We start from the raw sequence: 15,116 nt of genomic DNA on the forward strand, positions 1-15,116 counted from the left end.
TTGACGGATATTGTATGTGGATGGCGTCCACTGCAAAACAAAACAATGCACAAATAAAGAATGCTAGCCTGGACCTACGTGCTGTGAAAGCAGGGACATTATGACCAACTGCCGACTTATTTCCACACCGCTAAACAGTCGACAATCATTGTTGAGCATGATTTCCGTCTCACTTGTGAAAGTGCTATGTGGAGCAAGGTTGAAAGCATAAACACGGTCTGGGCTTAGAGCGAACGCGCGTCAAAGTCCAGTAGTGAGAAGTGGGCTATCGTCCCTGCTGATCGACTTCCTTACCCGAGGAGTGAGAGGGAGACGCAACATCAATGCAGCCCGTCGAAACGTTTATGTGAGTAGTAGGCTACTGAGTGGGTAACACACTTGTTTTTCAGTGTTAGATTGCCAAGACTTAGGCTATGCTACTTGTTTTAGACCAGTAACTTATCACGAGAGCAGTCACCATGGCAAGATCTCAGTACGGCTACGCCTCCTTGTGATTATTGTTTGCTCTTAAACTTTGCATGACCACTTGGCTTTCTGCATTTTACTAACCTGCGTTTTTAAGCGCATGCTATTTCATGCAGTCGCGTACGGACTCATGTTACATTGATATGAGGTTGTCGCCGCGCAACAGAATGCAGGCCTAGTCTAGGCGCAATTTTCCTGTTGCGTAATTGCGAGTGAAGAATTTGAAGTAGGGCCTAGTGGCACATAGGCTAACATGTTTTATTGACTTGAAAGACAACCCAGGTAATAAGAAACAATGTAGGCCCTAGAACACTCCAACCCATCCTGTGCTGACAGTGACTTGTGTTGAAATAAATTGACTAAGGCCATTCACAGGTTTAGGTCTAGGCCTACTTTTTTCTCCGTGCCTGTGCTCGGTCGGAGTCTATTTCATTCATATCCAATGTGTAACTAGGCAGTAGGCCTAGGTGCCATTGTCAGTCTGTCGGTATACGCTCTAGGTTGCAGGTCAAAAGCAAATCTGCTCAGGTTACCTCTGCACTAGTTGTATGGACTTTGTAAGAGCACCATCAGTAGGATACTGCACCAGTAGCCTTTTCTGAAAGCATGTTATTTGGTTTGGGACTCTGCAATGGATACATCAAATTTGATCTTTTTTATCAACTCTTGTCAGATATCTGTTAAACAGCCCAATTGCATAATGCCACCATACTACAGTCCTGCTGAATGGTTGCCATTCATCCCTCCGTGTACAGTCAGTGTACTATGTTGGTGGCATGGTAATCACTATTAGGCCTACTATCAATTATGATAACATTTTAACATTGTCATGATGCTAGTTACTCAGTAACATCATACCTTTGCCCATGTGCGCAGGATTTTGTCTGGCACACACATTTGATCTAGTGACCCCTGATGTAATAGAGAGGATTGCTTGCTTGCTCAAGTTATTTTTTGTACACCTGTATCTTCTGTACATAAACTAGTCAGCATTTCCCCCAAGTAACATAGCGAGCAGCCAGGTAGCAATTATTATTATTATTATTATTATTATTATTATTATTATTATTATTATTATTATTATTATTATTATTGCTGTTTTTATTATTATGGATATTTAGAGCCACATTTACAGTAGGGGTAATTCCGTGTGAAACATGAACACGTCTATCCGGTAGCACATAGAAACAAATGGAATGAGAGTCATTTGAGCTGGAATCATCAAATGGTTTCTGCTCTACAACCTGAGATTTGTCTAAAATAATGAACTGTGAATTATTTTTTCTACAAAAAGATCAGTGAATGGGTGACCCTGCAGAGCTATTCAATGAAATATCCAGGACTCAGAGTTGTCTCTATCGTGTGTTTTCCTGTTATTATTCTCTTTGTATTTAAGTGAAAGCCCAACTGGGAAACTCCAATTCCCATTGTCATTGTGCAGTACACAAGTGTTCACTGCACACAACAAACATTTATGCCATTTATGCAAAAGCATGTATGCCTCACCGATGCAAGTGGGCAGCCCTTAATGGCGCCCCAAGGGAGCAGTGTGGCGGTACGGTACCATGCTCAGGGTACGTCAGTCATGGAGGAGGATGGGGGGCGTGCACTGGTTATTTACTCCCCTCAACAACCTGGCAGGTCGGGAGTCGAACCGGCAACCTTTGGGCTACAAGTTCTGACGCCCTAATTTCTTACCCATGACTGTCCTCGTGTTTCTGTTGCTCCTTGTTGTCACTGTCATGTCAAAGTACATGTTCTCTACTGTACTATGTTACCGATCTGTTCCTGTCAGTGCCAGTTTGTGAGTTTGTTGTAGTTTTCTCCGCATGTTTTTGAGCGTGGATCTTCTGAACTTTTGGCCTTTTGTGTTTCCTGCAGCCCAGGCTTTATTGAATTTCTTCCCAAGATGATAAGTCCCCCTCTTTGAATCCCAGTCCTGCCCATGTCTGCATTTGGGTCCCCCCTTCCTGGTTACCCGTGACAACAGTGTCATAGTCATAGGGGATAAAATCACATTGCCCCCTTAGCGCAGAGCAGAGCCTATGTTGTGACCTCACTGTCACCAAACTTGTAATGGCGGTGTCATAATCTGTTACTCAGGGCTCTCAGTAATGTCAGAGCAATGTTGTTATGATGTACGGTAGTTGAGTATTTTCAACCAATAGTGAATAGGACCGCCGGCGACCCCATCTGCACAGGCTATGCATGTTGTAATAGGCTCATGTTGTTGCTTTAATGTATTTTCTTAATAGGAAGAAGTAAGATATTTAGTCAGAAGACCAAGGAAGTGTTCAAACACCCCCTGCTCCAGTTTGAACTCAATGCGGCCAACCATGCATTTACTGCCTTTTTGATTTTTGTAGGGTGCTTCCACCATCTAGCCCGGAGCATATTGTTGTTAAATGATAGAAAATGCACCAATTGGAAGCTGTTAGGAAAGAGTAACATGGCACTAGGTCTAGGACATCGGGAGCGTGTCTATGTTCCCACAGCCCATTGGTCCCACATCACTAAGATTTTCAACATTATTTTTAGGCCTTATTTTAAGCCTATTGGTTCTCTTAGTTTAATTGGAAATGTGGGAACATGGAGTTGTAGAGTAGGGCCTATATTTGAGCAATTTCTTAAAACTGTGGGAGCATGGAGCAGCAGGAATAAGCTGGGGCCATTGGGCCGTGGGACCAATGGGCCGTGGGACCAATGGGCTGTGGGACCATAGAGCTGACCCCAGGACATCAGTCATGTTACCTTGAGTGGGAGTAGTGTTATTGGAAGATCATATTTGAGTTTGTTGACCCTCTCCAGGTCCAGGTTGGCGAGTGGAAGGGCCTCTGTATTTGAACAAATGCAGCAATCCGCAAAATCTTAACTATGTGCAGTACAGGGCGTTATTCCAGGACTTTGTATCACTTCCTTTCACCTTCAGCCTCTTGCAATCAAAAGTATAGGACGACTTTACCTCAAGAACAAATAGAGAAAGTTTATCGGCATGCTTTCATTGGGACAGGACACCCATAGCCTGACTTTACCTCGAGAGCAAATGGAGAACGTTAGAGTCAGATTTCCGTTGGAACAGGAGGCCCATTCTTGTGAGATGCAGGTCAAAACTAGGTCATGGTCACTTATCACAATGGTCTAGCACAATTCCTCATTCAGATTGGTCTGGTGCTTTCAATAAATAAATAATTTACTTAATTAAACACACACCCTTGCAAAATGCATCAAATTCTTCCATTCAGAAGGTATTTTTCTGTGGGAAAAGTCTAATATGATGACAAATTGTCCAGTGTGCCACAGAAGTGAATACACCACTGACATTTCTGCAGATTGGTAAATATCTTTTCATGGGACAGAAGTTTCACTTTGACACAATAGTGCTGCCAGTGTACTTGTATAACAATTTCAATATATTGTTCACTCAAAATAATTTAGAATAAGGTACAGTGATTCATGTCTCAAAATGTACCCACAAAGTGAGAACACGCCTATATTAAAATTCCATAAAAATGATCACGATTTGCTTCAGAAGTCAGTCATTGTACATGTGGACGTGGATGTTTCTTTTGGTGAAATTCAGCTTCCCAATGTCTCAATGACGATATTCATGCAGCCCCAAACCCTGTCAGTGCCATTACCATGCTTTATGACCAAATTTGCTTCAGGTGGCTGTATTTTGAATTATTTTGAATGAACAATAACTTGAAACAGCTATAACTATACATTGTACACTGGCTACTTTTCATTGTGTTAAAATAAAATGTCTTTAAAGTTGTCCGATGAGAAGATATACTTACAAAGAAATGTGAGGTGTGGTGGACTCACTTCTGTGATGCACTGTATTTGAAGTGTTCATTTTCACTCATGAAACGTGTTTTTCAGCTCAAGCAGAGGAAGAGATCATGGAAAAGCCCAGTAAAAATAAAGGGTGCGTTGGAAGTGTGAGGGGAATAAAAACGATGATAACGTAGTTAGAAGTTAACCTGCAATCATTCTTGATTATTTGCACAACCCTTTCTCCACTAACACATTTCTTTACTAAAATGTGCCCAAAGGCATCGCACCCTCATTCATGCCCTCTCTAACTGAGTGAAACAAAACGGCAGTGCAGTTTACTTTGACACTAACCAGCTAAGCAGCTCAACCTTATATAATGGGTTTTTGTGCTGCTTTTCAGTGTTTTTTTTTCAAGAATAGGGTTCAAGGGGGACATGCATAACAAAGCCTAGGCATAGAGTGCATGATTCAGCAGAAAAGCCAGTATTATGTTGACGGATTCATGGTGTATTCTAATATTTTTTACTATCGCTGTTGTGATTTGACAGGCACTCAGAATGCAGATTATGGATGCACTGCAATATCAGGTTTATACTTTTACTTCCTGTGTGTGATAAGGGATTCTTGTTTAAATGAGGATACAGAAGATATACATGCATCCTGTCAGATGGCAGTAGAATTAAGTATTGAGGCCACATTAAGTCATTTTAAGTCAAGTGTGTAAAACTGTTGGGTGTTTATTGTCAACATGTGTGTTACAAACGGCTCCTTTCCATTATTTTTTACCATCACAATCAATTTCAAGTATGGCTCAAGTAGGGTAAGTTTTGGCTTTACCTTTTTCACCTTGAAAAGCTAATTGATCTCCTGGAGAAGTGATTGTTTGCCATTAAGTCGAGGTGTGAAATTCCTCTCTATGCTTGCCTCACTCACAGTTAAAGATTTTGTTTTGCCAAAAGTGTTGCCATTTCCACCTGTTCACATTGCCCTTGGCATTAACCTTGGGCATAGTGCCATCATTGTGTCTTGATGTGGGTGTGATATTCTTTTGGTAAAACAAAGTGTTCTTTCTGTGCCAAATGTAACTTTTGCAGCTGTTCCTAAATCCAACCTCATCTTATCAGACATTTTCCCACAGTTGTGGCTGACTTGTATGTCTGTGAAGATTCTCATTCATCCACGTCAGTCACGTTATTCAGTTGTAGAGCACCTCTTCTCTGGAGCTGGAAGAATCTTTGCCCTTAACACATTAACTTTTTGTGTCAAGAAGACATACATCATGTACATACATATGTGTACAAAAACTAGGGGTGGGCGATATGGCAAAAATGTTGTATCACGATTTTTTAACATGAAATCTCGATTTCGATTTTTTTATCACGATCTTCCATCCAAAAAATAAAAACAACAAAAAACAACTTTCATATACTTGCAATTTGTAATTTGTAGTCAATAAAATGTTAACACACTAATGATACTCTCATAAAGTGTACAATTGGAATACAATAATGTAAAGAGTAAAGTGAAGACAACAACACAAGTGAGAAAACGTCACTCTGATGCTGATAATAAACATCCTCACTGCAAGACGATCTATACGATTTCTCCACTTTGGCAGATTCGAGACGATCTTTTACTCAATATCACGATTCACGATTTAATATCGTCATATCGCCCACCCCTAACAAAAATCGTGTTTTCTCTTTGTTACTAAAACAGTTGCTGTAGTCAGCTTACCGGGATATGAGAAGAGTATTAAAATGTCAGAAAGTGTTACACAATCAGTAATTGTCTGGAACTCCTGCTGTGCCTTTGATTTGGCTGTCGGTCTCTTGGCAGCCTTCCTGGCCTCTTTCCTTTGGTCTTTTAGTAGTTATGGAGGACCGTTCAGTTCTTGGCAACTTGCCATTTTTTTCTTCAATGTTTTATGACTATATTCATTGTGCTCCAGTTGGCCTAATCCTATGATTTTGTTTTGTATCCTTTGATTGATTCCTTTCAATAATAAAATGCCTTTCATTAGCTGCCTGTAAACAGTTAAGCTATTTTTTAATGAAGTTATACATTTGAGTCTAAGATGAAGAATTGTGTGCATAGGCAGCTGAAATTCCAATGAAATGCCCCCCTTTTCAAGACATAACCCATCAAAAGACCTCAAAATTTAGTCAAGTGAACATACGTAGAATAGGAATCGATTGCCTTGTTACTGAATCCATATCACCTACGGAGAAAATGGACAGCATTATTTTTTTTCAACTCAGCCCTTTTGATTACATGATGAAATTGTTATTACTGACATCTTCACTCTGAACCCATTGTAACTTAAAGGGCCAGTTCAGTCAATTTCAACATACAGTTGTAATGCTCACACTACTCTGGACTTGTCATTACCTGAGTTTTTTTTTTTCTTCTTCAGCCTTTTTCGAGATCTTGGTCATTGTAATGGGGGCAGCACTTTGTTTACATGTCAAAAAAGCATTTTTATTTATCCAAAAACATCCGAAAGGTTATTCGACATCAGCAGACAACTAGCAAACAGCGGTACCATTTGGGGAAATATTTGGAGTAGGCCTATGTTATTTTTTTTTTTTTAAATGTAAACAAACGCTGCCCCCATTAGAATAGCTCATATCTCGGAAAGGGCTTAGCCGAAAAATGTGGCATCACCGGGTACTGACAAGTCAAGGGTAGCGTGAGCAATACAACAGCATATTGAAATTGACTGAACTGGTCCTTTAATGGATTTGTTCGATACGTGACTGTGTGAACTATGCATCTGAAATGGATGCTGCCTGTCTGTTGTCTTCACAGAAAAGGCCTCAATGGCCTGAACCCGCAACAACTCCAGCTACTGATCGTGTCCTCAGTGGGTGTGGGGCTGCTAACATGCTACATGCTATTGAAGAAGAAGGTCCCAAAGACCATCCCAGTGGGAGATGGCTGGTGGGGCCGTGGTCAGAAGCAACTGAGTGAAGACAAGAAGATATATCCCTTTACAGTACAGACTTCAGAAGATGAAATCCAGGCAAGGAATAAGAATGAGACTAATGTTATGCAAACAAGACGGCTAGTAGTAATGTTTTAACCACAGTTAGGCCTACTGCATGTTGGGTTGAGTCACTGCTAAGACTTTATCATTCGTCATTTTAATAACTAACAAAAAGCTTACAATAGAAGCTCTGTTTTTGAATTCGTCGTCACCTTCACTAATGATTGTATGTGTTGCTAGGATCTTAAACGGCGCATTGATCAAACAAGACACACTGAGCCCCTGGAGGATGGTCGCTTCCACTACGGCTTCAATTCAGTTTATATGAAAAAGGTTGTGTCGTATTGGAAGAACGAGTTTGATTGGAATAAGCAGGTGAACGTGCTGAACAAGTATCCCCATTTCAAAACCAACATAGAAGGTGAGCACATAGAACCGGGAAGTTTTTTTTTTTTTTTAAATGCATTCATTTTATTTTTCCACATTTTACTATGGTAGTCAGATTGGCCTCTTTTGCAAGTGAGCCCTGCGGCCAAGAAAGCAGCTTAAGGCTAAACGTACAACACATGCAGACAAAACAGACATCTTACAAACAGCAAAGGCAAAAAAGATTAGATGTAAAAACTTGCTGGACATAACCATGCAGACATACAAATATGTAGGACATAACCAAGGTATATCATGTAGGACATAACAAAGGTGATATGATCCACAAGTGTATAATGTACTACAAAGATGGCTAGGTGATGAAACGGGCTCAGTTTACACAGAGGCGCTGTAGTGGTTCATTCCTTCAACTAACCTAACATACAAATGTAATGAGAATGTATTATTATCTCAATGTACAAATGCAAACGGTGACTTTCCCAGAAAAAAAAGCCACAAAAAAAAAATTAAAACACATTTGTCAGTTAAAACACATTTGTCAATTAAAGCACATTCGTCTCCAGCAGAGAGCAGATCACTCACTATGCATAATCAATTAACGACTGTATTATAGGCTTGTAATAATAGTCTTGTCCTTGCTTTGATCTCAGGGCTGGATGTGCACTTCATTCGTGTATCTCCACAACCACGTGAGGGTCAGAAGGTCTTGCCTCTCGTTATGGTCCACGGGTGGCCGGGGTCCTTCTTCGAGTTCTACAAGATCCTTCCCATGCTCACAGAGAGGCAGGACGAGGTGGTGTTTGATGTCATCTGTCCGTCCATCCCAGGATACGGATACTCAGAGGCTCCACATAAAAGGGGTGAGGTGTTAACTCTCGCAAAGAAGCTGCTGTTTATGCAATACTGTGGTAGGCTTTACATTACACACAGGGTTATGGAAATTATTGCTTGCCACTCTAAAATTAGGCAACATTCTAGAATACAAAAAATATTAACCCTTTGAGGAGTAAGGATTTTCAGTTCTAGAATTTTACCCGAGAATTCTATAGCTCCCATAGAACTCCTGTAGAGGGTTTGTGACATCATTGTGACCGCTCAAAATTCTAAACACATGTGTGATGGTACTCAAGATTCAAGATTCAAGATTCAAGATTCAAGATTCAAGATTAGTTTATTACGTCTTATTATAGGTTTGAAGCCTATAAAGAGTAAAAATTGTTGTGTTTTTCTTGTGTCCTCAAAAAGATTTTAAAAATAAAAATAAAAAAGAGGGGGGGGGGGGTGGTGGAAAAAAGTGCAAAGAAAGTGCCTTGTTGTCTTCAGCATGAATTCAGTAATCTTATTGCTTGGTGGAAGAAACTACTTTGGAGTCTGGTAGTATGAGATTTCAGGCTTCTGTACCGTTTCCCAGATGGTAACATAGTAAACAGTCCATGGTTGGGGTGACTAGGATCAGCCAAGATTTTCTTTGCCTTCCTGATGCTCCTTCCCTCAAATAGCTCCAGTATGGAGGGTAAGTCACAGCCGCATATATTCTGAGCTGTACGCACAACCCTCTGTAGAGCTCTCCTGTTGGCTTGAGAGCAGTTCCCATACCATGCAGTAATGGTCCCCGTCAGAATGCACTCAATACTCCTCAAAGGGTTAAAGGGAGTTGGCTGAAAAGGGCAATTTTAAAGACTGGCAATCATAAATTGACGCCCTTAAAAAAGAATCTGATCATGATGCTCGGTATTTCCTTTTATGGGAGGTCATGGAAATTTTACTTTACGGTCAGGGTAAGACATGGAAAAGTCATGGAATTTTAAGTCTCACCTGGGGTGGGAACCCTGACTATTGTTTGGTAACATCTAATCAAACATCTTCCTTTATTTTTTCTTTTGCTTAAATGTAATACTGTGTTTATTTTTAGATGTGTATGCTAAAGATGAGGGCACATCAGCACCATCTTTATCAGGGGTTAAATTGGAATTTGCTACTTGCTTTTTTGACCTGAAAAGTTGGTGTGTGTGTGTGTGTGTGTGTTCTTCAGGCTTTAACACTATGGATGCTGCTAGAATCTTCCACAAGCTGATGGAGCGTCTGGGCTTCAGTGAGTTCTATGTGCAGGGTGGAGACTGGGGCTCGCTCATCGTCACTAACATGTCCCAGATGAAGCCAGAGTAAGAGAAAATACCCAACTTTGTCTTCTTTTTTTAATTATATATGACAGGACAGTGAAGGAGTGACAGGGTACAAATGGAAGAGAGATATGGGGAGAGATCAGCATAGGACTCAGGCCGGAATCGAACCCGGGTCGCCAGCATAGGAGCCTAGTGCCCTACCGTTAGAGCTACGGTAGGGACCAGGAAATCCCACCTTTGGATAAATTACAACTATTTGTTTATGTGAAAGGATGAGTCCCTTGAGATTCTGCTTCTCATTTTTTGAGTGGATCCTCATAACAAAGTACCGGTAATACATAAAAATAACTTACCATTCATTCAGTTTTCTGTAATGTCTTTAAAGTTTCACAATTCCGGCGTACCTTACGTACCTTACAGTCATGTCAGTCCCTGCAATGATAAAATAAAAAGAAAACAACAAGAAAAGAAGAAAAACCGAGTGCGATCCATTTCCTAACTACTAGATTACTTCAGAGACGCACCAACAAGACGGAAGAGCGTGGTGTGTGGAAAATAACCTGGCGTACCTTACATACAAATACACAAAACACAAAGAAAAATAAATGTATTTCTTGTTAATAAATACACAGCCTGCTGTTTTTCACTAAGATCTTGTAGGCTATTGATTATGGTAGAGTTTGAATGCTGTGCAAAGCCTTCTCCAGCACATCCTAAATATTCTCAATGAAGTTGAAGTCTGGACGCTGTGGTGGCCAAGCCATGTATACAAAAATGATATCTTGTCCTCCTTGAACCACTTTGGTGCAATGCCTTGCTTCTCATTTATTAAACCACCATGTCAAAAGACACATCCCGTGGTCATATTAAAGATGTTGGTCTGCTCAAGAAGAGTCAAGTCATGGGCATTGGCAATCACTGAGCAGTTGGTGTCAGGTTTAGGCTCAGCTACACATGAAGAGTTCAGATGCAAAACCCCCTAAGTGCCTTTTCAGAAAATAATCTTAATTAATTTTTATTTAATACAAAGCTATCAAAATTGCATATTTTTAAATGTTATGTATATAATATAACTATTTATATTTATTATCAAGTACATGAATGTAAACCAAACCAACAACGGGGTTCTCTAAAAATATAGAAGTGCAGGTCTTCAGAAATGGAGTTAGGGGGTTTTGCATCTGAACTCTTCACATGTGCTCAAAGAATGAGCAAGGTTGACTACCTGGATATCGTGAATTAACAAATAATTCATTTTTTTTTCATTTCTGATGGCATGGACATATTTCAAGATGATACCGAGACTAATTGGGCTCAAATTTTGTAAGCATGGGACAACCTTTTTCACATGATGTGGCGACCACAAAGTCTTTGTCCTCAGTAGGAATCTAGGATATGCCACTTAAGTCTTTACACGGTGCTCAGATTCTACCATCGCCAATACAAGATCTTGGTGAAAACGTAATACAATACTGGAAGGAAATAAATCCACATTATAGAAGTTTATTGAAACAATACGACAACCAAATGTACAGCTCAATCATAGCTTAAGGTGGTCCAACAACATATTTGTCTGTCTGACCTTTTTGTTTTTGAAGGGTACTTCTTTTTGGCCACGGCGCGCTGTGCATATCAGTGAAATTGGTGTATAAGTAGCCTATAAAAATATAAAAGAAAAGTTAGGCTACATTGTTGATCCCTTAGTTACCATGCTTGCCCAAGTTTAAAAAAACCATTTAGCCATTGTTCTGAGATTGAAAATAATTGAATATGTATTGTAACTTCCTTGAACTCTTTTCCCCATTTCCCTAGATGCGTCAAAGGTGTACACTTGAACATGTTGAGTGAGATAAAGCAGGGTCTTGGCTTGGTGATCTCTCTCATGGTTGGACGCTACCTGCCTTTTCTGGTTGGCTTCACGCGCGAAGATGTCAGACGGCTCTACCCTTATGTGGAGAAGAACGTGTATGAGATTCTGCGGGAGTCTGGATATATGCATATTCAAGCCACTAAGCCAGACACAGCAGGTAGACTTGGGCCCGCAGATGGTTTTTTTTTTAAATTGTGATTTGAATTACTCACTGTCCACTGTTCTGTCATGAAGACATGTTCCGTAACCATAACTGAGAACATGCGGAGAGAGCATCAATAATGTCAAGATTGTTTCAAATTGCAGTACATATGTGGGATTGCAGAGATCAACCGCAAATTGAAATCCGTTTTGGTAGAACAAACCCTAAAATGAAATGATTTCTGAGCAGGGGCGGAGCTATTGGGGACCAGGGCCCCTTATTGGTGGTGGGGGCCATATCTTTACCACGGCCAGCCATATGGGGGGGGCTCTATCAGTGATGTGCCCATCGGCCCCGTGTACAATTGTTCTGCCACTGTTTCCGGGTATACGAGGAACAGCACATGATTTGCATTCTGGGTGTAAGAGTAAGAGTAATTTTGGCTTTTGCTGCCCTCTACAGGCTGTGGAGTGAATGACTCCCCCGTGGGATTGGCTTCCTACATCCTGGAGAAGTTCTCTACATGGACTCACAAAGACTATAGAGATCTCGAAGATGGAGGCCTGGAGAAGTAAGCTGTTGATAATATTGCAGTATCTTTGAACAAGCGCTCCTTTCTTGCTCTTTATTTGTTTTATTAATTTCTCCTTTGCTTTTACTTTGTTAAAATGTGTATTTTGTACACTTTATTCGTGAATAATATCCAATTAAATTTCCACTTGATTCTTTCTTATATTGTTACATGCCTTGTGTTTTGACACAGGAAGTATACTCTAGATGACCTCCTCACCAACGTGATGATCTACTGGACCACTGGATCCATTGTCTCCTCCATGCGATTCTACAAAGAGAACTTCAGCGGCAATCCAATGAACAGAATAGATTCCAAGTAAGTTTGATGAAATACTAATGTGCCATGTATTTATTTGACTAAAACAGTTTGACTAAAACATTTTTTGTCAAACCTTTGCCTTCCTGTTCATGGCATCCACTCAGCCAAGTACAGTGTTGCTGAACTTCATTCAGTGAGTAGTGTGTTGGTGAACTAAAATCTTAAAATCTAAAATTGCATTATGGTAATTCATTGGTTCCTTATGAGTACTGTTGCTGGTGTCCTTTAATCTGACACTAAGCCCTGTCCGTACACATGTACTTCTACACTGTCCCAGGAGGACACTTGGTCTCGGTCCAGAGACACCAGGCTACACTTTCCCAACTGTGTTCCTGGGGCACCTAGTCACTGTCCGCCCGGGGACATCAAGTTGCTGGCCTGGGACACCTACTGTAGTTGCTGTCCTTAGTTACTGTCCCCGGATACCTAATTAGCACCTGGAAGTGCTAATTAATGTTAATGCTACGCTAGTGGGGTTCACGAGACAGCAGCTGGGTTTCACAAACAGTGGGTCAAAACCTAGTGCGCGCACTTCCAAGTGTATTCAGCCTAATTAGTCACGCCCACTGATTGGATACTCTTTATTAGTCACACCCAGTGATTGTATACCCCGTAGAGTTCACCAAAGAGTATCCAGTCACTGGGCATGACTAATTAGGCTGATACACTTGGAAGTGTGCGCACTAGGTTTTGAGAAATGCCCAGAGTACAGTGTCCTGGGACAGTGTACTGGGTGTGCAATAGTAACAGTGCAACAGTAACTGTGTCCTGGGACGGCAACTGGGTATCTCAGAACAGTGTATTGGTGTCTCGGCACAGCAACTACGTGTCAACTATGTGTCTATCGGGACAGTCTACAAGACAATAGTAACAATACAGTTGCCTGATTATCATCAATTTTCAAATCTCGCACAGAGATGTTGGTCTGACCAACAAGATAAAGAATAGTGTTTGCCAAACGGCCTGATTAACCTGCCTCCCTTGGCTCGCTACTGGTCGAGATCAGAAAAGGCGGTGCCGATTGCCGAAGTTTAACCCAAACATTTCATCAGTCCCAATAGAGCTTCTTTTCTTAAACCACGTCACTGCCTTGAACACACCTCTACCTAGGGCTGTTGGAGCTGCTCAAAGTTGATTGCTTCCCAACAAAGTGGGTGGAGTTCAGATTTCTCCGGAGTTCAGAAACGATATTTTACTAGAAGTAATGCCGAAGGAGTTGCGTCATTAGGAGGGCATAGCCTCGCTAACAGTACAGTACAATTATCGCTCCCACCTCCTCTCCACCGTTGGCTGGTTAATAACTACAGTGTGTTCTGCTCCTAGGACTGGTATTTACGTGCCATTGGGATTTGCGGCGTTTCCTCAGGAGCTGATGCACTGCCCTAAGCCCTGGGCTCGCTGGCGCTTCAAGGACATCCGCTCCTACTCTTACATGCCCAGCGGGGGACACTTTGCTGCCTTCGAGGAGCCCAAGCTGCTGGCCGATGACTTTGTGCAGTTTGTGAAAAAGGTGGAAAGCAAAAAGAAGTAAAATTGCATACAGTACATATTGGCATTTCTTCAAATGGCATTATATTGGCATTGTACTTGTATTCTTTTCTTCCTTTTTTCAGAAAAAGAAACATTGTTTTGCTAATAAGTGGCTCTGTTGTTAATCTGTGTAAATTAGCTGCTGTCCAACAATATGTTGTTTTTTAATGACCAGAATGAAGGCGCTTGTATTGCATTTAATCTGAAAGAGGCATTTGGGTTTATTATTCTCAACTGTCTATGTATGATACTTGAGTGGGACTGGTATAAGGAAGTCGTAAGCATTATACTACCCCTTTCTAACAGGCACATATAGACAACATGGATGTAGTAGGTAAAAATAAAACTATGTTTTGATGAAGGAGCGCAGGCGGCCTAAATAATGAACATGCGTTCAGCTCAACCCTCTCTGGCCTTAACTTGGTGTTAGATTACACCAGAAACACCACACACCACATGTGAAACGTTGATTATTAATCTGTCATGCACTTTGAACAAAGTGAATACATTCACGTTTTAGGACCAAAAGTCATTTATTTGAGGTGCTCTTTGGATGGGAAGACTTATATAGAAGAAAAAGAAAAATCCCAAGGCACTCTAATTTACCAAGATCTAAAAAGCCGTTATTGAATTGGCTTGGTTATAATAGCCCCTTTACACGTTTCGGCACTCTACTGTAGTCTTCATCAGGGAGTCAAAAAAGACTTGGTGGCTACTAGTACCACAGACGATTTCACAACATTAGACTCACAGTATCTTGGACAGGATATAATATCATGGCGAGTGCTTGCTTTATTTACACAAGAGCTATAATTCAGTCAATCAATACATTGTGACTATTGTTTTCTATTATGTAAGAAAAATAAAGCAGTTCTCCTGATTCTTCTACACTTGCAGTGTGTGTCTATATGTATTTGTTGTGGTAAATTTCAAAATATATT

The 15,116-nt window shown here is 40.8% G+C and overlaps 1 protein-coding gene across 1 annotated transcript; it reads left to right on the forward strand.

Moving 5' to 3' along the window:
* On the forward strand, positions 1-15,065 carry ephx5 (epoxide hydrolase 5). The gene is made up of 9 exons (XM_063191869.1): positions 1-346; positions 7,054-7,267; positions 7,472-7,652; positions 8,269-8,478; positions 9,651-9,780; positions 11,554-11,768; positions 12,216-12,324; positions 12,517-12,642; positions 13,969-15,065. The coding sequence occupies exons 1-9, from the start codon at positions 324-326 to the stop codon at positions 14,174-14,176; spliced, it is 1,416 nt and encodes a 471-aa protein (XP_063047939.1). The 5' UTR covers positions 1-323; the 3' UTR covers positions 14,177-15,065.
* The last annotated feature ends 51 nt before the right edge of the window (positions 15,066-15,116 follow it).

Source organism: Engraulis encrasicolus, chromosome 24 (assembly GCF_034702125.1).
Source record: "Engraulis encrasicolus isolate BLACKSEA-1 chromosome 24, IST_EnEncr_1.0, whole genome shotgun sequence".
NCBI classification, from domain to species: Eukaryota; Metazoa; Chordata; class Actinopteri; order Clupeiformes; family Engraulidae; genus Engraulis; species Engraulis encrasicolus.

Excerpts from the sequence above, each read along its gene's own strand:
- ephx5 (XM_063191869.1), top strand. The coding sequence starts at position 324 with ATGCAGCCCGTCGAAACGTTTAT. Across the intron at positions 9,781-11,553 it reads ATGTCCCAGATGAAGCCAGA|ATGCGTCAAAGGTGTACACT; the intron begins GTAAGAGAAAAT and ends CCATTTCCCTAG. Across the intron at positions 12,643-13,968 it reads ATGAACAGAATAGATTCCAA|GACTGGTATTTACGTGCCAT; the intron begins GTAAGTTTGATG and ends TTCTGCTCCTAG.